This window comes from Spinacia oleracea, chromosome 1 (genome assembly GCF_020520425.1).
Source record: "Spinacia oleracea cultivar Varoflay chromosome 1, BTI_SOV_V1, whole genome shotgun sequence".
In the NCBI taxonomy this organism is placed as follows: domain Eukaryota; kingdom Viridiplantae; phylum Streptophyta; class Magnoliopsida; order Caryophyllales; family Amaranthaceae; genus Spinacia; species Spinacia oleracea.
In genome coordinates this window covers 124,821,176-124,845,115 of record NC_079487.1, presented here as the reverse complement: position 1 = coordinate 124,845,115, position 23,940 = coordinate 124,821,176, and the positions used below count along the sequence as shown (strand labels likewise).

Here is a 23,940-nt window from a genome sequence, read left to right as displayed (position 1 = left end):
TCAAAATTCAAAAAAAATCAATTATTACGGAGTAATAAAATAGAGTGAATATTATAAATTTTGATTTTTTGGTGATAATAATGAGCATATTACTACTAAAATGCAAAAAGAAGTAAAGCAAGCAACAAATACGCAACTATTAAGAATCACACCCGAGGTGGAGCGTCCCGTAAAGCCTTATTATGTAGCTTTTTCCTTGACCACGTACTAAGCCACCATCCGCTTAGTGATTTTTATATCCGACTTTATTTAAGAGTTACGTTTTCACAAGTCTCGTAGGGACAACTGCCCTTACTATGAGGGTGATGAACAACAAAAAATGAATACAACCATAAAGAAAAATATACACCACCTAGGACTAGGTTTAATAAAATGAATAAATTATAAAGGTGGGAAAAGAGATTAAATAAGTAAGTTAAAGCATAAATAATCGAAATTGCATGAAGAATTGAAAAGTGCACGTTTAGAGACTTGAAATTCAAAGGGAAAAATAATGTTCAAGCATGTCATATTTTCCCTTGAATGCTTATAAAATTTGTATGAATCTAACTTCAAAGTGAGGTTACGTTGCTCACTAAAAAGTATCATCGGTTTTGTACTTAAAAGGATTTTTTGGTATTTACTATCTTAAAAATACACCACTTTTGTATTTACTACCTTATGAAAATTTTATTTTAAATTACTACCTTAAAGTTCCATTTTTTTTTGTATTCACTTCCATTTTACAGTTTTCTCATTTTAAAATCGAGATATCTCTTTCGTTTCTTAATCATTTTAAGTGATTCAAAACTCATTCTTCTCATTTATATGTAAGGATTCCATATGGATCTTACTTTTTAACATTTCGTAAAAGTTTAAACAAATTAAATATTATTTTTAAAATTTTAAAATATTTATGAATTATCAAACGAATTTTTTTGAAATGACGTTCTCAATGAAATCCCTATAGAAAAAGGAAAATAATGAACTTCGAATTACTTTAATCGATTAAGAAAAGAAAGAGATATCTTAATTTTAAAATGAGAAAACTGTAAAGTGGTAGTAAATAAAAAAAATCTGGAAGTTTAAGGTAGTAATTTAAAATAAAAATTTCATAAGGTAGTAACAGGGCCGGTCCTGACATTTTAGGGGCCCAGGGCGAATCACGATAAGGGGGTCTCAAGGGGGCCCTTATATATGGTGCGAGGTCTTAAAATATCCACCGTATGTACATATTACATATGGCATTTCGAGTATATTTATATCTCCTTTAAATATTTGAACCATATTTAACAACACATATGAATATACAATGCCATATTTTACGTATTTCTTAATAACACAATGTTTAAAAATTTGCACGTACTACGTATTTCTTAATGACACAATGTTTTATAAAATTTGCACATAAATATTTTATTTATAGAACCCATAAAAATAAGTCCATTTAAAGAAGAAGATGATTAATATCAAAATAAACAGAGAAAATCAAAACGTCCAAAAAATGTTAACAAAATTTCAGCTATTGGGTTTCGTACCCCTGTTGTTTGGGAGACATTTAATAGGATTCAACCAACTAGCCACTAGCATTCTATGATTAACATTTGTGTTTATAATCTATTTAACGTATAACACAGTTTTATATTTTGGGGCCCTTTGTCCTCGGGGGCCCTGGGCGGCTGCCCCTCAATTCAACCCCCAGGGCCGGGCCTGTGTAGTAAATACAAAAGGGGTGTATTTTAAAGGTAGTAAATACCAAATTTCCTACTTAAAATTGTAAATTGAACTTGTATGTAGAACTTGAAATTAGAACTTAAAATTAGGAGGCTTAATGTTTTTTTAAAAAAAAGGAAGATTCAAGCAACAAAAATCCTCACTTTGATATGCTCCAAATATTGAAAAGTTATAGTTTAAAGAGAGGTTCCTCCCACTTAAACATCCTTGAACATTGATTTTGAAAGTTGAACATGAAACTTGAAGTTCATGAGTAGTTCTAGTTTGAAGATGGGTTTGCACATCTTCAAACATTCTTGAATATTGGAAAAATTGTATTTTGGAAAATTATATGAAGATTGGTGTAAAGAGATTTTTTAAGAGTAAAATCCCATTTACTAATCATATTTTTTAAAATCGTTTTGAAAAATCGAAGCTTGAAGTTGAAAGATCACTCTTAAGATTGCATATTTTCCTTGTTCATGTGAGTTATGAACTCATATGAACATCCTCGGAAATTAACAAAATAAGTAAAGAATTGAAATTCAAAGAAAGGTAGAAGTGTAGATTTGGAAGAGTCCTCGAAAATTTACCTAGATTTAGGTGTTGATTAATCTCCAAGCATGGACTCCCAAATTGTTTAGGACACCAAAACCTCGAAACTTATTTTTTGAAGTGCTTTGATGATTGAATTTGAAGTTTTTTTGAAGATTGAATTAAAGATTGGATTGAAGTGTTTTTTGCGCTTAGAATTTAACTAGAAAATGGCAAAGCTTTGCTGCTGTGTTTGGAACCATTTCTTGCCCTTTTTCTCTTGAAAACTGGGGGTATTTATAGAGTTTACGAGGCGGTTTGATGCTCAAGAGGTGCGCCAGTCACACCCCCTGCGCCGAGCGCATGTGCTACATGCTTCCCGACACAAGACAAGCCGGTTTAGGCTTGGTTGTGAAGCATATTTTTCATTGGTTGTTTGATGTTGCGTGTCTTTGCTTGGCTGGCAAGGCAAGGGACAATATTTGCGACTTGAAAGTGATATTTTTAGGGAAGTATGTTTAGGGTACGAAAAAGGGGCTCATGATTTCTTTTTTCCCGGGTTTCGAAATTGGGGCTCAGGTTTGTTCGATTTTGATTATGAGTGAACATGTGCCCAGGAGTTCGATTGTGACATCGAATTTTGTAAATTAGGCTTGGAAATGTGTATGAACTTGAATTAGGGGTCCGATATCAGGATTGGACCCTGGGATTGTATATTTGAATTGAAAGTTAGGATTGAAAATCGAACTTGGGGATTGAATTTGTAGAGGTTTGAATTAGGAATCGAAATTGGAATTTTGGAATTACAATGTGTTTTAATTGGATTTTGTACTTGACTTTTGAACTTAAGTTCGGAATTCAATTGAATTGAATTGAATCATATCTTTTGCAATCGATCGCTTTCATACAGAAATCAATCGCCCAAATCTATTGACGGTTTCGGTATCGGACTCGGGAACCCAAATGTGGTGTCTACGTTATGCATTCAAACATCCTTCCAATGATTAAAAGCAAACTACGAGATTTACAAACTTCCTTGAATCATACCCAACAACCAGGATCCGTCTGATTGAATCCAACGTCTGATTGAATCCAACGGCATAAGATAGATCTCGCGGCACTTTGCCCTTCACCTTCTCTCTCTCCCTCTATCTCTCTTCGCGATCAATGTAATTGAATCAAGCCCTAATCAGACCTCTACACTGTCAACAAATCCATCAATTTCTTACCAAATTCCCCTTTCTAATCACAATCAAATCCCTGAAATCACCAGAATTCAGAGAAATTGGATCGAGGTAAGCTTGAATTTCAAATCAATCTTCAATGTTACGAAAATGGCGATGATTCAATTTGATTTTGATTTGGTTCAAATTTGATCTTAGGATAGTGAAAGTGGGACGATGAACTTTTTGCTGCGGCAAAGCCCTAACGCCGCCGCAGCAGCAGCAACGCCAGCAACAACACCAGCAAACGCCGATCAACTTCCACCGGTTTCGCCGTGGTTGAAGAAAACTCCGTCGCAGAGTGTGACGACACTGGAGGGATTGATTGCGGAAGATAAGTCGCATTTAGTGGATCATTCCACTGCAAGTAATCGTGATAGTTTAACTGGTGAGAATGGTATTATGAGTTCCGCAAGTATTAAGGATTTCGCTCCGCTTGCTGATAAGCATGTAGACGTTGCCGAGGATGAAGGGTGGATCACCATTCCTCATGGTATGTTAATTCTTCTTCCTCCTTTCATTTCCAGCTTGAATTGTTGAATTTCAGTAATTGAATTTATATGCAGCCGGTGATCATTGTTTTGAGTGTGTTAATAATTGGTGCTGTACAGTTTGGGTTTGATTTAATGTTATTGGTTACAATTGAGGTAGAGTTTGTAATTTTTGGTAGTAAATTGTTTCAAGGGTCAACTGAAAATCACTCCTTTTGTTATTACAAAGGCATTATTTAGTTTGGGGATCGAAGTGCGTATTGTGCAGAGAGCTAATTGAGGTAAAGCTAGGAATCAAAACTCATTTGTTATTAATTAGACATTATGTAGGTTATTGTGTTGAGGGCTAGTTGTTCGCAAGGGGAAGGATTAGAAAAATAACTCCTTTTGTTATTACAAAATACAAAGGCATTTTGTAGTCTGGGAATCGAATTGTGAAATTGTTTGAGAGCTAGCTCTGCTACATGGAAAAAATTGGAAATAAAACTTCTGTTTAGGGTTTGGAAGAGTGAGGTTTATGGAGTTTTGGTTTTGTTATCATAGATGTTGTCTCTATGGAATTGTTGACCTCTACATTGGAAAAGGAGGAAAGCATTGACTAAGGTTTGGAAGTACTCTCCAGTTGTTGGAAACTACTTAACGACCTCATGACATGTGTAATTTAGCCAATCAGAATACAATGCTGGATAATTTCCCTGTAAAGGCCTTTTTGGTGTTCAATGCAACATCTTTCTGTCCTATGCACGCTGTACATAATTACTTTAGGTACATTTCTTGGTGAAGGTTGAGAGTTTCTAGCACATTCTGGACATTGTTTTTGTTGTCAAGCTTTGGTGTATTTGATCGCTTAGAGCATTTTATTTATTTGACTGGAACATAGACTCGCAGAACGGTTAACATGGAAATCTATATACGACAAAGAGCCTTTGCATGGTGAGGTGTGTGAAGGATTAAAACCAAAGAATTATTGTTCAATATAACAAGATTAAAGATAAATAAAGGGAATACTTTGATGATATGTTTAATGGAGGTCAAGTGGGTGATACAGGAGACATCTTTATTTTGGATGAACATGGATTATACGTGGAGGTAGAGTGGTAAAGAAGGCAATCAAGGCACTGAAGAAGATGCAACTGAGGAAAGATGTTAGGCCATATGGTGTTCCTATTGAGATCTAGAGAGGCGTACGCAAGGTTGGTATGGAGTGGTTTACAAATCTTTTTAATAAGATTTGGAGGACAAACAAGATATCAGATGATTGGAGTTGATGCCTATTTAGGTATTTATATGAACAAAAAGGAGATGCACAAGACTAAAGTATCCATGGATAAAGCTTATTAGTCATCCCATGAAATCGTGGGAGAGAGTAATTGAACATAGATGTGGAAATTTGCATCTCAAAGTATGAGTGGGTTTATGCCTGGACAACCATCGACCTTATAAGGAAAACAATGAAACATTATAGGGCAAGCAAGGACTTATACATGGTCTTTATTGATCTATAAAAGGTGGTTATACGGAGAGAAGTGGTATGGTGGGCAATGGCGAAGAAGGGAATACTATGTAAGTACATTGGCCGACTCAAGAATATGTATCGACATTTTAAAGAACGTTAAGGTATTGTTTGGAAACTTGGATTTCATTTGAAATACATGAATTGAAATCTGGAAATTGAAATATGGAAATTGAAATTCTGAATTTGAATTTCAAATCAAGTGTTTGGAAAACATTATTAAATTTCAATTCTAGAATTTCAATTACACTATAATGTTTGGGAAGAAAGTGAAATTTCAATTCTGTAATTTCATTATTAAAGATATACTACAATATACTTTGTACTACAATATACTTTGTACTACAAAATGCAAGATCGAGTGTTATTGGCATTTTAACAAAATTGAAGGTGTTCAATACTTTGTAAAATCTAACAACATGCACTTCAAAATAAAAAATGTGTTAATTCATGGAATTATTTAATTAATCTACAACTGACTACAAAAAATCAAAACCAGCATCGAATTTGGGGGAAATCTAAGCACTAACTTTTCGAATTTGGAGAAAAATCAAACCCTAACTCTTTGAATTTGGGGAAAACCAAATCCTAACTCTTTGAATTTGGGGAAAACATTTAACTCATTGTATTTTCCTTGGGAAGAGAGTAATGTTGATCTAATATCCAAAAACTTCAGTCGGCGGTGGAGGCAACAATCAAATTGAAGGAGGTTGAGAGGAGGAGAGAGTCTATCGAGTTCTGAGATGAGAATGCTAAGGTCAACAATGGTGGATGAGGAGAGAGAAGGGAGGAGAGGATACTTTGAAGAAGATGAGCATTCACGGTGGATTTCAAATGCAAGCTATTCACTTTGGATTTCAAATTCTGAAACTGGGCTTGTTTCTTTAAGTGTTTGGAATTGGGCCAAATCCAAATCCAAATTATTTTAGTTTCCGAACAGTTTATTTGTGCCAATTCCATCATTTGAAATGAAATGACAGTTTCCAGTAGGCCATAGAGGATATTCCTATTACAATGGGACTACACCAAGGATCTACCCTTGAAACAGGAAAAAGGACAAAGTAACAAGGTCTATCTAACTTAGTGTTTGTTAGGGTGATGGACTATGGAGATCTCAAACACAATCGAGGAAGGCCAAAGATGCGTTGGTGGACGGAGGAGTTATAAAGGACATGGAGAGAGTAGGCTTGCAAGATGATATAGCATTAGATAGAAGCAAATGGAGGAAGAGGCTCTTTGTGGATGACCACATGAGATATGCTTTCCGTGCATACAACCAACCTATCTCTTTGGGAGTAAGGCTATGGCTTTGTCGTTTTGACCGAAACTAGTTCCACTTTTGAGTTTTTAATTTATTGTTTATTGACATCGCTGAACTTTATCATGCCCATGTTTGAGATCCTATCGATCACGAGTTCATTTGTCTTCTTCACCAAATACTTATACGTTCATAAACTTTTACTTTATAAGAAAAGTGCCAATGCAACTCATTCTTTGACATGCTGTTTGTTACCATGCTTGATGAACTGATAGTTTTGCTATCTTTTTAATTGAGCTAAGTCAAAAGGTTTTATCTGGCTGCTTTATACCTCATTTTAGTAATTTTGTCTAGTTGTAGATTATATAATGTTCATGTCTTTTCTGATACTTGGTATGCATCTGCAGAGAAACTTCCTGACGATTGGGCTGGTGCTCCAGATATTCAGTCGTTCCACTCTCTTGACCGTTCTTTTGTTTTTCCTGGTACCATCCTCTTTTTATTTCTTGTTTTCTACCATTCTAATTTGCATTCATATTGTTTGCACATTCTGTAAGCTGAGTATGAGCCAATACCTGACAATGCAGGGGAACAGGTTCATATCTTAGCATGTTTATCTGCATCCAAACAAGACACTGAAATCATAACCCCATTCAAAGTTGCTGCTGTGATGAATAAAAATGGTTACACACAAGGTTCTAAGGACCAAAATGGAAATGTTGCAGAACTAGAATCACCTTCTGGAGCTCAGCCAGCTGGGTTTGATGATAATCTAGATGCAAAAAATGTAAATAAGCATCAAGTAGACGTATCTGCGAGTGAGTCTTACCTTAGAATGGAGAATCATAGAAGACAAGTGCAAACGTTGCTGCAGAGGTTTAAGGACTCCCATTTTTTTGTGCGAATTTCTGAGGCAGGAGAGCTTCTATGGTCAGACAGAAGCACATCAGAAGCACCTGAGACGGAAGATGACGCTGATAGTATGGAGAACAATAAAGCTGCTGGCTCAAGAACCTCAATAAGTGCAGTTATTGATAGTGGAAGGTTTGATGCTCGGGCTTCTGGTGGTGTGGCGAGAAATTCTGTTAAGTGTTATTCTCTTGCTAATGGAGACATAGTGGTATGTTTCAAAAAATCTTATGGCCTCTGCATGTCACTATGCTTCCTAATTTTAAAAGTATTGATGCATAGAAAAGATGTTGTTCCATTACCTTATGTAACTTGCATTCCCTATTCGTTTGATGGTCTAGGCCTCACAGTGAGGTAGCATGTCGTTGATGGCTGGCTGTTTAATTTATCGGGGTATGTTAATTTGTTACTGATGCGGTATAAATGCAGATAATTTCTTGACAGTACAAATGTAAAACATATTGAGAAAATGAATTCATTTTTTGATTTCATGTATGGGCAATACTCATCATCTCATTATCTTCCAGTTTTTTTATTTAAATGTTTCTTATTTTTAATATAGTGCATGTGATAAAACTATTTTCAAGGCTCCAATTGGAGTTTAAGGATATTATATTTCCTACCGTTGCTAGACTATCAAAGAGTACTATTATGATTGTAACTGAGGTTGTATGAGTCCTTTTATCGGGGCTTTTCAGGCTGCAACAGGAAGCTCTTGTTGGATATTTAACTTTTCTGTTTGGAAAATGGGTAGTCTTGTACCTTTATTTAGATTTTCGTGCGTTTTCTATAGAGTTAGTCAATTCACACTCTTTTTCCTATACAGATTCGAAGCTGCACAACTAAGACTTGTTTTATTCTATATAGTTCTTACACTAAAGGTTGACTATTTTTCAATGGTTTCTATGCACTTGATTTTTATTTCCTGTATAACTATCCTCCTCTTCATGTTTCGTGTGTACATTGTTTGCTGCTATGTTTATTTGGATTTAAACTTGCAACTGTATACGTTTTTCTTCTTTTGATCTGAAATTAATGTCATGCATTCTTATTCTTATCTCACTTATTTTGTCTTATCCCCATTCTTGTTTGGAAGGATGCAGGTTCTTTTACAAGTGAATGTTGGTGTTGATTCTTTGAGAGATCCTATACTAGAGATTCTTCAGTTTGAGAAACATAATGACAGAACTACGGCTTTAGAAAGTGATTTACCTGTCAAGGAAGAACATAGCACATGTGGGGAACTGTTGAAATGGTTGCTTCCTTTGGACAACTCTCAGCTTCCTGTAAACCGACCTTTATCCCCACCCTTACTCAATTCATCCCATAAAACAAGCTTTTCAGGTTCGAGTGGTTCACAGCTTTTTTCTTTTGGTCACTTTAGAAGTTATTCTATGTCGTCACTACCACAAAATACTGCACCTTCTGCATCACCGTCATCAGTTTCTTCTGCTTCTTCGAAGCCAAATTTGGATTTAGAAGACTGGAATCGTTTTGGGTCACAAAAATCCCTGAAGAGCCCGAGAAGTGGAAGCCAGGGTTTGCTGTCCTTTCGTGGAGTTACATTAGAGCCTGAAAGATTCTCTGTTTGCTGTGGACTGGAGGGAATTTACATACCAGGAAGAAGGTGGAGGAAGCAGCTTGAAATTATTCAACCTGTTGACATTCACTCATTTGCTGCAAACTGCAATACGGATGACATGCTTTGTGTTCAGATAAAGGTAAGTTTTAATTAGCAGTCATGCTTTTGTCATATATGTGTATATTTAAGGGGCTTACTCATAGTGTTATTAGTTATTACAGGTTTGGTTTTGAACTGTGCTACAATGGTTTGAAAATTCTACTTTTATTTTTGCAGAATATATGTCCAGCGCATGTTCCAGATATTGTTGTATACATAGATGCTATAACTGTTATTTTAGAAGAGGCATCAAAGGAGGCAGACCGGCCTTTGTCTGTTCCAATTGCATGTGTTGAAGCTGGAACCGGCCAAACTCTGCCAAATTTGGCTCTGAGGTTGTTTTTATCCTTTGAAGCTTGTTAAATTTTGGTTGTATGGTGAACGGAATCACACTGTCTCTTAATTAGTCAGTTTATTCCTTTTTCTTTGAGGGGTGGTGGGTTGGGGTATTAGGAAATGTATTGAAGTTTTATAGTATGTGACAATAGGTAGAAGTGTAGAACATTGTCCTTTGAAGAGAAGTTGTGTGGCTAGTCTCTCCTGTGTGTATGGATTACGTAAAAACTTCACTCCTTTGAAAGATGTTCTCCCACTCGTGTGGGTAGGCCTTAGCGGTGGGTTCATTATAATGTACCCCTTCTAATGTCTAGAATGGTTGCTCGGATGTACCTTGGTCTGCTTTCTTTTCTTTTTCTGTCTGCAAGAAGGTTATACATATTCCTCAGATTCAAAGGACTTTAGTTTCCGCCTTCCTTAATGTCATGCCTTCAAATAGGCTCCACTCTGGGCATGGTAAAATGGAGGTGGGAGGTAGTGTATACAGTGTCTTTATCCCTGCGACAACTGATAGGTTGTTTTCTATTGACCCTTGACTCAGTATGTAATGACTGCCTATTACTTCATAACCGAGAAGCACATATAGTTTGATTTTGGGTATTTTTACCATGTACCCTTGAGGTTTTAAAGAATGTGTGAGGTACCTCTGTGTTTTTCACCTTGTACTCCTAAGATTTGGCATAATATACGAATGGGGAAAATTAATGGATGTTAAACAGAGTTTGATAAAGATTACAGAGAAAAGTTAAGCTCCATTATCCCTGCACACTCTCTCCTCTATTCCACGCTCTTGCCACTGTCTCAATTGCACTCTTTTTCGGCCATCCTCATCCTTCCACACTCTCTCTCCTTTATCCCTTATCCTCCAACCCTGGTACTCTATCCCTCCTCCCTCACCACTGCTATCCTCCCTACGGTTGTAAGTCTCTCTACTGTGATCTCGCATTCTGGTAACAAGCGCTTGCTAAATCAAGCTAATTCATGGTCAATGGATTCACTCAGTTTATTTCTCTGTATTGTAGTACTTAGTAACTTAGTATGTTGGCTGAGGTCAAATTTCGGCAGATCTACTTTGTTGATTTTGGACCTTGCAACCATCCCCTGTGTTATTTATCAGACTGAGGCTTCCTCCGCTTTCCAGATTGTTTTTGTTTTCAATTATTTTGGTTGAATTGCAGAAATTTTGGACATTGTTAAATAGAAAGTGAAGAGAGCAGTGATGAGAAAGAGATAAATTGGGTGGGGAAGGGTTACTTGGCGGATTTGTGGAATGTTTTTTTTTTTTTTTTTAATTTTTTTTTTTATATTCAACTTTAGAGGTACTTGTTGCGTTACTCAAAACCAAGGGTACCTCGTGTATTCTGTAAAACCTTAGAGGTACGCGAAGAAAATTCCTTTTGATTTTTAGCTTAATCCATCATCATCTAAAAGCTAAAGTTTAATAAACCCTTGACTCTTCTGGAAATGGAATTGATTTCTAGAGGTGTATTTCTTTTGTGGCACAGAAAATTTGACTTGTAAACTTTACCATTGTCACCAAAGCAGGGACCATAGGAAGTTTGTTTTGTGTTCGTATCAGCAGTATCTTTTTCTCAAGCTATTAGTAGCTTGATCATGTTCCTCTCACTGTACACTTTGTCTCTCCTATTTGTTGACTATTTATGTTAAGGGTTCACCTTCGAATTTAGAACAATACTACAGACTGAGGAAATTGAAGGTGTTTTTATTCCCTTGTTGACGCATGGAAGATATATTAGGAGTTGCATCTTTCTGACGATAAAGGATTTAAACAACTAACTGGGAAAGCTGAGCTTTGAGATTTAAACAACTAATGAGTACATCTGCTTGTAGAAATAGATGTGTTTTCCTCCGCCATTGGGAAGTAATGGATGTCATCTACTCATCTGGCCCCTTTAAAACATTCATGAAGGACCCAATGTTCTTTTTGGGGGACATTGAGAATTTGCCGTCACTTCTTTCGCGAGTTATCTGTTCATCTGTTTATTAACAGATCTCTTGGGTGGGAGCAGTTCATTTTTTTTTAGATTTCTTATTTTCCTGTAAATTTTCCATTGTATGAACGATGCGCAGTTGGATTTCAATGAAAAAAAAATTAATTGGTTGTAGTTTTACCTGTTATTTTGGTGATACTGGTCATGAATTCATGATATGTGGATGTGCGAGGGTTGTGTCATGAGTTGTAGTTGCATTTTGCCTTGTTGAACATTTTTTGAGTGATTTTAAGTTTGTATTTAGGTTCTACTGCCTCTTTTGCAGAGTAATTGTCCTTCTACCAGTCCTAAATGCGCTACTGCAATAAAACAAATTTTTTTATTAGTTCTATTCTGCTTTTTGTGATATGATTAAAAATTCAATTTGGCCAAACACTTCCAATTGCAGGAATCATTTTATTTTTTTTAACTCTGATCTTTCTTCCGTGAAGAAATACTTGTTAACAGCTGATAAGAGACATAACAAGATATAGCGGTTTTATTTAAGATGATCATTTGTATTGAGATTCATTATTCCTTTTCCATTGGCGAGAGGAAATTGTTTTGTTTCAAAATTATGACGTGCAAGGAAAAATTTGTATGATAAAGACTTTGTCCAGCTTATTTCAGCTAGCTTAGCTATTAGTTTGCAAAGTATCTATGTGATAGTCCATGGCCCTAGTTAAACTTTCTCAACTTAGGCTTTGTACCTCCTCTTCACCCATCAGTTGTACTGGGAAATCGTAGACTTCTTATTTTTGTGGCTATGCTGTGTACTGTGGCTATAAAACTATGGTAAGATGCTTTTAGTCTTATGTCTGGTGAATAACCTTAACTTGATTGTTGCTTCAATTAGTATCACGTATTTTTTTTATTACCTTCATGGAATTAATGAAAATACAGTTCTTTGAAATCCTATATGGCTATGCCAATTTGTTCGCAATTTCATGGAAACCATCTCGTTGCAGGAGAGGTGAAGAGCACTCGTTTATTCTCAAGCCAGCAATTTCAGCCTTAAAGAAGTCGAAGATACCTGATGATAAACTTACTAAGTTGCATTCACGAGCTGGTAGCAAACCAGCAAGTTTTCGGCTGCCTCCCGTAGCTGTTGAAGAAACAAAGAATATATCTACCCCTCATAAGTATGCCATATTGATATCATGTCGTTGTAACTACTCTGGTAATCCCTAGTACTTTTCTTAACTTGTCCATTTTGATTAATTGTCTTGACTGTTCTTTAGTTGACTTTTGTATTTTCCGTAGAATCGAGACTTTTTTTCAAGAAGCCCACTGATTGGCGACCACGCATTTCAAGGGACTTTATGATATCAGTTGCATCTGAAACATCAAAACAAACTCTGGATTGTACTGGAAAAGTCTCACAGCTGCCGGTTCAGGTCTCTTGCCAACACCACCTATGAAGAGCTTTTGTTATTTTTTGAAATGTGTTGTCTGATGATTTAAAAAATTTCAGGCGTTGACTCTTCAGGCATCAAACCTTACGTCTGAAGATCTTACATTGATCATACTTGCTCCAGCATCAGTGACTCCTGCTCCTTCAGTGCTGTCACTAAATTCTACACCATCATCACCAATGAGCCCATTTAGGGGTTTTGCTACAACACAAAGATTAGGCACAGTAACTCGTTCTACAGAGGATAAATCACCAAGTGGCGCACAGTCTCTTTCTTCTGATCAGCAGGGTATTTCAGTTGCTGATGTCATTCCAACAACTGCTTCGAGCTGTACTCACTTGTGGTTGCATAGTAGGGTTCCATTAGGGTACATACCATACTGCCTTTTGGTTCTTTCCAATTAGCCTTTTCACTTGTAATGTAAGAGTTTGGTTTGACCTTGGTGCATTGTTGTCTTTACAGATGTGTTCCTTCTCAATCTACTGCCAAGATCAAGCTTGAGCTGCTGCCACTGACAGATGGCATAATTACGCTTGATACTTTGCAGATTTATGTTAAGGAGACAGGTAATCGATATATTAATAAAAATAAAAATGAAGCCATCTCTATGATTAGAAGTTGTCTTGGGGCACATTGCAAGTTTTATAATACCTACCAGATTGCAAGTTGCTGTTATGTAGTGTTTCCTAACTTCCCTTCATTTTATGAACCTTATATCTTTGGTTCATTTGGATTTTGTTTAAACATGTACTTTGTATTATTTCTCGCTGCGTGAACTGTTGAGAGAGCTATGATCCAATATTACAATATTGCACGTATATGACTGGGCTTCTCTCGCTCTTACCACTTAACACATCACACACACACACATGGTGGTACTTTTTTCTTTTCTCTTGGGGGCTTAAAGAGTAGGTTTTATGTTTCATATAGCTTATTTTAAACTTGGATGAGCATCATGTGTTCTAACGACATTATTTTGCAAACAAGAAGGTTTTTTCTATAAAGTTTAATTTTAGACATCGAGTTAGGCAGAAAATAAGAACAGGGGGGGGGGGGGGGGGGGGGTGGGAGAAGCCTTGATAGTTGATACTTCTTTAAGCATGCAGAGTATCGTCGAGTTCTTGAATGATCCTGAAATTTTACTTTGTTCAATCAATCCATATGTTTTTAGATGTGTATTTCAAAGCTTAAATTTTTGTGAATGACCCTGTCATGTATCCAAGGGGACCAGAGGATGACAGATGAATATTTTTTTTCTTTTAATGAATTGAAGGTTTCCTCTTTCTTTTTCTTTTCTTTTCTTTTACTTTTTTTGATAAAAAAATGTGTTTTGCTAGTCTGATAAACATTTTGTTGTCCAGTCTTATCCTTGACTACTTTTGTCTTATATAATCCGGTCAAATCACCATTTATGCTTTAGCTAACTACTTTTGCCCAACTTTTATTTCCATTGGCGACCATTCCATGCCTTAAGGAAAAGACGGGGAAAGGTGAAGCATTAGTAAGGGTAAATAGCGAGGTATGGGATTGATGGTGTTTGGATGAGGAGAACTTTATTAATAATGGAGTTTTAACATTTGATCTCACATTGCTAAGGCTTGCTCAGCCTGTTCTCATGCAAATTGTGACATCTCCTATAGGAATGAAGGAATATAATTCTTCCTCAGAAGAAAGCCACAAAGTAGCGGTTGGATGAATGATGACTAGTATTATCTTTTCACGTTTGTGGTTAGTGAAGGTCAGTCTTTTGAGAGTTATGTTAGATAGACCAAAAGGGCCAGTGCCATTTTGTAGCCTACAAAATAAAAACTTTCATCCAAGAACCTACGCCTCATTGTTAGTTAGGATGTTATTTCACTCTTCTGATTGCCGTTCATAGCAGAATAGTGGAGACGGCAGTTATGGTAGAGACATGGTTTTGAGAACCATCTTTTTCCTGATAGATATTTTCTTAAAATGTTCTTGACCCTAATCAAGGCTTCTGAAGAACATGTGTTAAATTTTGTACTCTGTATTCATCTAGGAGGGGTTTAGGCATTGACAAGCATTTACTATTGGCTCTCTGCAGGTTTTGATGCCCTCTTTTAACCAAGTTTGTTTAACTATTAGACGCGCCTTTTACTTGCTTAATATTCCTTTGGTCACAACTATAGGTGATGTTTGAGATCCCGTGATTGTATCTGAAGATGGTGGGGTGATGTTCTGATGATATTTGTCTTTGGAAAGATAATATAAATTGAGTCACTTTTCTTTTTTGTTTTCATTGTGTGTACATCCATGTTCGGATTCCTCAACATGGTGAAGAAAGCGGGGGAAGGTTATTATAGGACTTCTTATGGTTAGGTGTTCTGCAATATTTGTGGATCATTTCAAGGGGTGGGAGAACGGGAAGGCTCATAGACCTTAGAAAAATAGTGTCTTTCTGAGAATTACTATGGTTGTTCGATTTGGCTTAAGTAGTTTGGCCATGTAAGACGCAGGTCAAATGATGCGCCGTTTAAAAAGGATTGAAGAATGAAGAGTTGCAAACGGATGGAATTGTGAGGGGTAGGGGAAGACCAAAGTAAAAGTGGAAGAGGGTGATTGAGAGTGATATGAGTTTATTGGAGATTGAGGAAAATACAGCTTTGGATCGGGCAGAGCGGAGGGAGATAATATATGCCGACACTCAACATGACCTCCTTCTCCTCTCTTTTTTTTCTTGTTTTCTATTTTCTTTGCAAATCACTCTCTTTTTCTTTTTTTTCTTTATTATTTTCTTTTTTTTTCAAAACATATTTGCGCCTCTTCCTTAAACCAACTATCTTGTTTCTTGTTCCCTGTTAACCTCATCTTCACTTTCCCTTTTTTGCACGTTAACTCTCTTTAACATAACCTTTTTTCTTAATGACGGGTAATGTTAGCCGACCCCAATCTTTTGGGACTAAGGCTTGGTTTTTGTTGTTGTTCGATTTGGCTCAAGTGTATTACTTAGAAAATAGGAATTACAATGCAAAATCAATAAGAACAACTCACAAGGATTTCATTACTGTGGTTATATTAATCCACCTCTTCTTAAATTAATAATACTTCAAATAACAGCTACCATGTGTTGGCCTTCCTACAACTACATAGTCTGCATAGCTTGCCTATCACAACTTCATAAAAATACCCCTTATTATCTTGTATTTAAAGGCCTACATGATCTAATTCTACTAAGATATGTAAATTACCTTGACACTTCTAATGTAACTAGGAAATAATATACTTGTGGAATAAGTAAATATTTCTTCGTTTTTTTCCTAAACTTCTCAAAAAATATACTTTCATAATATTCCTAGTAAACTAGGAGACTTCACATGGTTCCAATAACGTTGACTACTTCTCAGTCACTTTGCCGATGCGAAAGACTTGCGTACCAAACTTCAACCTCAATACTTTTAGTCAATGGAAACTTCTCGTGTGGCTAGTACTTGGGATGCAAACCAACAAAGTGCTCCTCAGCAAGTAGGAATGATGTTGCTTACGCACAATTCTCATAACTCTCTTTTGTTGACAATCTGTTGGAGGGGGTAATTTTTTGGTGTTGTCTGGATAGGAAAATGGGTTTCCGTAGAAACTTTCCCTTTCTTATGTAATTTGTCTCACAATTCTTCTGTCAATATTAAATAACATTTAGAAATTTTATAAAAACACTATGATTCAAATTGATTATCTAGTTCTGATAATGTTAACAGTACTTGTATATTTGATGTGTTGTTTTTACTTAGTTATCTTACTATAGATGTAAGGTTCTGTTCACCTTAAATCCACTTATTTCAGGAAAAATAAGTTCGGTTAAGTTCAGATAAGTTTAGATAAGATAAGTTCAGAAAAAATAAGGATTACCCAAGTACAATTTATAACTAAAATAAGTTCGATAAGTTTAGGTAAGATAAGTTCGGGAAAAAAATTGAAATCAGGTGAATAGAACGCACCCTAAATCAAGTTTTTTCAATCTACTTATGCGAACTCAACTCAAGTCGAACTCGTCAAAAATTCTAGTCAAGCTCAAGTTGTGTTGGGCAGTTGGGCTTGATGGCTTAATTCTACTCAAGTTTAACCTAGTTTTGATAAAGTTTGTCTCTATAAATCTTCAAGCTGTCTTATCCTGTTACCCCCTTCCCCCCCCAGTATAATGGGAGGATAGAAGAGCTCATCGCTCTGCCAAGATATTTTGTAAGGTTTGGGCGTGCTGATTATATTGAATATACTCTTGTGAATCCTTCTGCAGCTATCCCACATTCCACTTTCTTTCACCTTGATGTCTTTCCCTTTGCGTCCTGTCTGAATAGAACTTACGCTGCCTGTCCTAGAGTTAAGAATTTTTAGAAGGCTCTTTCTCATGTTTATGGGTGTTGCTTCTATAATTAGAATTCTTTCCTCCCTTGCTTTATAGTATCTGGAATTCGAGAGTTGGCTCTTTGATGTCTTATTTGAAGGCCATGTCATCGCGAAAACTTTGTTCTTCATTCAGAAGTTTGTGGTGTTGAAGACTAAAAGGTAAGGCAGAGTATTGTGGAAGCGTGTTAAGGTTTGTCTAATGAATTTTGGAAGTCTCGCCTCAGGGTTGATTTTGGTGGGAAGAGACTGTAGTTCACCTGTTGGCTCTTGGTGACATTGCTCCTCTACTCTTGTTCGGAAATCCAACGCAGTTGAAAAACTGTATGGGTTAACTTTTTAAATACTATGATACTGAAAGAATGGCTTTCTATCTTTCTATTTTCATTGGTTAATTAATGAACAGTTTTGTTCGTAAAAAATCTAGAAAAATAGATTTGAGGGCCAGGTGCATAGTCATTTAAGCTTTCTAGAAATGAAAGTACGACTTCCATGTTAGAGAGGTCAAGTCAAGCTTTATGCTTAAATGCTCTCTTATCCTTTTCCTTAATTTTTTTTTATCATAGTTTAATTGTAGGATCTCTTATTATGAACAATGGAACTAGATTTCAAATTTGCTCAAATCCCAGTCCCTCTTTTTCTTACTGATTGGAATGGAAATGGAATTTAATTTTAACAAAGATGAAAGTTCCTCACTTTGTGATGAAATAGAGCTAAATATGTAATAATCTTCCTTATTGCAACTTTGTTTGATCTTTGGGTGGATAGGAGGTCAGTTTTTTTTTTTTTTTTGGCAGCTCCACACACCCCTACGCCCGGGTTGTCCACAGCAAGCCCATGGGCTTCACCAACTACTGCTCTACTTACCTTATTACATTGGACATAAGTACACTGATTCACTACTTGCCTAAAGTCTTGTAATATGTTACTAATATCCTTTGGACTAGTAACTGGACAATTTAGTCAATCCTGCATTCTTTTGAAGAAATTCCAGTTTTTTTTATAACAAAAGTCCTTTTCTAGAAAGCTGGACCTTGTCAATCTGCATCATATTGTTTTCTGATCTGTATTACATCAGTGTTTCACTTCAGTTTTCAGTGTAAAATATCTGTAATACACATTTAGTACTTGCAGGTTACAGTCTTTTATAGTAACATGAGATTGTGGACCTCTTATTCAGATTGAAAACATTCTATTTAATTGTTGTATCGATTGAATTGTTTATGGTTGTTTTTGTATGTATGTGAGTAGAAGGAAAAGTTGTTGAAGATGAATACATTCTAATGTTCAAATTTGCACCATGCAACAGGTCTAACTTATATCCCTGAGAATGCGCTGAAGATCAATGCAACTTCTAGCATTGCTACTGGAATCATCTAAGCTAGCTACCGGCGGTTGGTCATTCACATTCTTTGTATTTGTATGTTCTCTCCTTGATGAAGAAACCCAAAATTAAGAGGGGTGTTTCCCTCCCGTTGTACATCACCACCTTTTTTTTTTGCATTAATGTAGGATATAAATTCGAGGTGCTCGTATTTCTACCTCCAGAATTAGAGGCTGTATTTATGTCTCGAGGTTTGTTTCTGAGGCACTGTTATATCTATCATCAGCATGATGGAGGTATGGCATTTGTTAATACCTCTGCTATATAGATTTTGCTGCTTTATGTAGATGTATTTGTGTAAAATATCATTGAGTTTTGAGTTGAATCGTAAAATATACGAACTAGATGTTACAGGAATTGCGAGTTTTCTGAGATAATCCAGGTGCTTTGCATGGCAGTCTACCTCACTGTACTTTCCAATCTTCTCTTGTCAGTTGTCACTAAGTACTCGATACTGGCATATCGGGCCGTTAAACCCAGTCCATTATACGTGAAAGCGTATCCCAGCACCTAATCGCCAACGATTTGATTTACCCTCCTAATCGCCAACGATTTGATTTACCCTCTGTTATTGGCAAGATATTGTTTAGGAACTTACAAAAAAAAAGACATTATATTAGTGTGAGGTGATTTATTATAAGAAAGTGTATAATTGGATAGTTTTCCCAAAATATTTTTGCTGGTCACTGAAATGGAATTAAGTGTATGTTCTACTCCGTATTGTTTTGTTTTCTGGGTAGGGATTCCCAAAGTTAAAAGGAATATTCGATTGCCTCTTCTATTCTGTAGGGACCTTATCCAACATTATAAGGTAATAAAATTCCAAGATGCCCAGAATAAAATTCTTCTGGTTTGTAATAATGATAGGGAATCGGGAAAGCAATTATAGAACTGAGGTACTTACTTCACCTCACTTTTTCAGGAACTTGCCTTAGCCAGTTTGGCAATTTACCATGTTTGTATAGAAGTTTGAAGTATCGTCCTTTATTCTATTTTGGTTATAAATTGTACGGGAACTTCTATTTTTCCTGAATTTATCCTATCTGAACTTTTTTTTGAGGGATATCCTATCTGAACTTAGTTGAACTTATTTCACTTAAATTAAGTAGAAATAAGGTAAACATAACAGATCTAATAAGTAATAAATACATCAAGCTTTATTAGTTCTTAGTACATACCAACAAAGCTATAAAAGTTTGAAGTCTTTGGCTTATATGGGGCCTTGGTGGCTCGAACTATTGAGTGCACAAGCATCCTTGACTTCAGGCTCCTGCCAAGTGAAGGTCGACTGGGCAAAATCTTTACAATGTTGATTGCTTGCATATGTCATGTAAGGGTGGTGAAAATTATTAGGTGCACCGTGCATCTAAGGGTATTTTTATACTCATTGGTGGTTCCCATCACATTTTTTCGTCACATGGAAAGAGAAAATGTAAGAGGGTGCACCGTGCACCCGGATGCACCGTGCACCCGGATGCATGTAATATGTTCTATAAGGATGGTGCTTGAACCAAGTCAAAAACCTGGTCCCTTGTCAAATTAGTGGAGTATGAGGTGAAAGAAGGGGAAGTATGAGAGAAAAATTACTTTACACTTAACCAAGAGTCAATGATGCATATGGTCTGATGTATTCATAACATATACTTAATGATTTAGATTATGTTGTTACGTCCATTTTCTAAGGAATTGTAATTACAGTGCAATTTATATTTAGAAAGTAGAAATCATACTACAGTCGATAGGTCGTGTACAATAAATTTATTGTACATCGTGATAACTTTTACGTTGTTTTGGTAACTTTTAACATATTTTGATTAACTTTTTTATATTATGAAGTAACTTTTTATGGATAATTTTTTAAAGGGTTACATGCTTACTTTTACACATTATGAGTAATTTGAAGGCATAACTTTTATTAAAAAGAAAAAGTTATCGCATAAAAATAAATAACATTTACAACATACGAAGTGATTTTTAAGCATTTTTTGTAACTTCTCGCTCGCCTTACAATATTTATTGTACACCGGGTGTAATTAAGAGTTTGTGTACTACGATAGATTTAGTGTTCCTAATTCTATCGCAACACATGAAAATCGGTCAGATTTAGTCTTATACAAACTTTTATATAAGGCGGTCTTACACAAAAGACCACCTTGGGGTTATATAAGTTAATCAATAGAACCAATTAGTTAAGCACTGAAACCAATTAGTAAGCAATGAAATTAATTTGTTAAGTACTAGAAATAATTAGTTAAATAATGGAACTAATTAGTTAAATAATTTAAGTGATCTTTTCGGTACGTCTTACACAAAAGTTGTTGTTAATCTTAAACCTCAAATCATCCACTACAAAAATAAATTAGATTGAAGTATTAAAAACCACTCATGGCAATAACGTAGTATTATGTGCTTTCTCAAATGTGTCCCTTATATAGTTGATTGTTTGATTGATTTCATGCAGTTAAGGGGAAATGATTAGAGTGATGGAGAATCGTAATTAATACTTCCATCTTACTTAAGGCCTTAAAAAAATTATAATTGTACTTGCATCCAACCTCAAATATTCACATTATTCTAATTGCTCTTTATTAATAAAAATAATTATTAAGAAGGGGTAAAAGGAAACATTTGGTCTCCTACCAGACCTTACACTTAACTAGTTAACTGTCAAACTATGAAGGATCAATAGTAATATAGTATGTTACTCATATTATAGGACTATAGGAGATAGTTAATGTATCATGCGAAATTATCATACGGTCATTTTTAAGAATTTGTGTAAAGAGAAAATTACGTAGTACGGAGTAGTATTTTGACGCCACCTAAAATGTTGGCTTATAATCCGCGTAATAGAGACCGATGACTATTTAAGTTGTGTTGTTGGATATGTGTTGAATATGTCCTCATTCCGAATGGTCCAACGCGAGATCTTGCTACCTAGTCGGCGAGTTGAGGTGCATATGAGTAAACATGTGCACCCTTGTTTATAAAGTTCTAAGAAAATGAAGGTTTATTTATTTATTACTACGTACGGGGTATTTATTATTATTAATATTTTTTTATTATTGTTATTAGCTAAATTATTTATTTGAACCTAGCTATTTTTGGGCATATTATAATATAATATATTTTTGGAGTAACATATAAGGTCATCAATAAAGCATAAGGTTATATTAATAGATTTTCCTCAAAATCAATAATAATCTTTTTATACAGTACATGTTATGTTCTCGATTGTTGTTCTTCGTCAATATTTCCTACATCCATTAGGAGTTAGAACTTAGAACCATTACAATAGAAGCATAACAGAGGTTTGGTGGAATAAAAACATTTAATCTTTATTATTTAATAATTTCATTTTGAAAACAAAGCGATGCCCTTTGTGTGATTGAGAGCTTGTTCTCTTCACTTGATCTGGTCTGATTTTTCTAATTTATGTTCTTGTCTGGTTTGAATGTTTTTTGTGAGTGTTTTTTTGTTTTTTCGGTCTCGTATAATAAGCCCTAAGAATAAGTTGAAAGAATAGAGATAAAACATACTACCTCCGTTTCATAAAGATCTTTATCTCTTTACGGTTAGTATTTGCACAAATATTAAGACAAAAGCAGAAAAGTTGGTTGAATATAATAAAATATAGATAAAATAATAGAAATGTGTAAAAAGATAAGTGAGTGTAAGAAAAAATGAATAAAGTGAGAGAAAGTGAGTGAACATTTTTAAATATTGTGGGATAAGAAATGTAAGATAGTAAATTTTCATGTCCAAAAATAAAATAAAACAAAGTGTAAAGAACATTATGAAACAAACTAAAACGGAAAGGGTAAAGATCATTTTGAAATGGAGATAGTATATTATTATATACTCTTTCCGTCCCTTAATACTCGTCTCACTTTCCTTATAAAGTTGTCCCTTAATACTCGTCTCATTTCTATAAATGACACACTTTTACTAATATTATATCATTTCTCTTACTTCATCAAGGATCCACTTATATTCCTATTGTCTAAGAAAATATTAAGAAATTCAACATCTTACTCACAACTCAAAAAAATTTGACATTTTCCCCACTAACTATATTAAAAAAATAACACACTATCAACTACCACCTTATATATTAAAAAAACAATTAAATTGGCTAAAACTCTGTGCCGGTCAAATCGGGGCGAGTATTAAGGGACGGAGGCAGTATAAGTACGACATATAGTAATATATACTCTGTATTATATTTATATTTATATTTATATATACTCCGTATATTATCCAAATTAAGTCCCAACTTCGCCGCTCTCCCATCCTCTCTCTCTCATTTTCTAGGGTTTATTTTCTTGGTCGTCGTAGGCCGGAAATAGTTTAATTTCTTCGGAAATTAGACTATTTCCGACCATTTTCCTTCATTTAATTCAGATATTGTCTCCTAAGTTCAATAAATTTTCACCATATGGGCGGAGTTTGACCTTATTTGTTAGTCTCCCTATGGTGGAGTTAGTATTAGTATGTTTGGTTTGGTGTTCAGTGGATTTATGTAGAATTGATTCGTTGGTAAAGTTTTATGCAGGTTCACCACAAATTCAATTTTTCGAGTATATTCAGATGAATCAAGAGGAAATCATCCTCGTGGCTACAACAAATCATTAGACCCTCTTTCTGAACAGGCTTCATGTTCAAGCGTTATACACGAGAGACGTTCTACAGTGCAAGATTCATTCAACGGCCGTAGTTTTGATGAAGGAAATTTTTATTTGATTTAATTTGTCATGTATTTGTCAGATCTATATTTATCTTGTAGATGTCGTATGACTCTTTGTCATGAGTAATAAATTAATTTTCCTTTTAAAAAAATATATATACTTCGTATTAAATAGGCTACTGATTGCAAAAATTGAAGAAGGTTTGCATCACATGATTCATGAGCCGCACATAAATACTTAGTCGTAATAAGTATCGTGTATCCTGAAGCAACAGTAAGTACATTCGAGCAGTCCTATTAAATTACAATAACGACTAAAATACAGAAAAATGCATAAAATAGTAGACTTGTCATTTTTACATTAATTACCATCGCATCCTCGACTGCATTCCCAGAAAATGACCTGCCCACTTTCAACAAAAACGACTAACACGGCAGCCATAGTCGCTATGTCTTTGAGAGTGATG

The 23,940-nt window shown here is 35.3% G+C and overlaps 1 protein-coding gene across 16 annotated transcripts; it reads left to right on the top strand.

Annotated features, from left to right (window-relative positions):
* Positions 1-3,269: 3,269 nt before the first annotated feature.
* On the top strand, positions 3,270-23,645 carry LOC110784487 (uncharacterized). 16 transcript variants are annotated; one of them, XR_008933043.1, is made up of 13 exons: positions 3,279-3,521; positions 3,609-3,942; positions 7,119-7,196; positions 7,299-7,831; positions 8,724-9,341; positions 9,479-9,636; positions 12,597-12,808; positions 12,892-13,025; positions 13,103-13,410; positions 13,506-13,609; positions 18,712-18,796; positions 18,915-19,022; positions 23,342-23,645. XR_008933043.1 is itself a non-coding variant. In XM_056843781.1 (12 exons), the coding sequence occupies exons 2-11, from the start codon at positions 3,627-3,629 to the stop codon at positions 18,780-18,782; spliced, it is 2,532 nt and encodes an 843-aa protein (XP_056699759.1). In that variant the 5' UTR covers positions 3,279-3,521; positions 3,609-3,626; the 3' UTR covers positions 18,783-18,796; positions 18,915-19,143. The 16 variants fall into 16 exon arrangements, 4 of the variants coding, with proteins under 4 accessions (XP_021844638.2, XP_056699759.1, XP_056699757.1 ...); XR_008933042.1 differs by having other exon boundaries at positions 23,332-23,645; XR_008933033.1 differs by having other exon boundaries at positions 18,712-18,822.
* The last annotated feature ends 295 nt before the right edge of the window (positions 23,646-23,940 follow it).

Coding starts and splice junctions, on each gene's coding strand:
- LOC110784487 (XM_021988946.2), top strand. CDS start 3,627: ATGAACTTTTTGCTGCGGCAAAGCCCTAACGCCGCCGCAGCAGCAGCA. Junction 7,197..7,298: donor CCGTTCTTTTGTTTTTCCTG/GTACCATCCTCT, acceptor CTGACAATGCAG/GGGAACAGGTTCATATCTTA. Junction 13,026..13,102: donor TCTCACAGCTGCCGGTTCAG/GTCTCTTGCCAA, acceptor AAAAAATTTCAG/GCGTTGACTCTTCAGGCATC.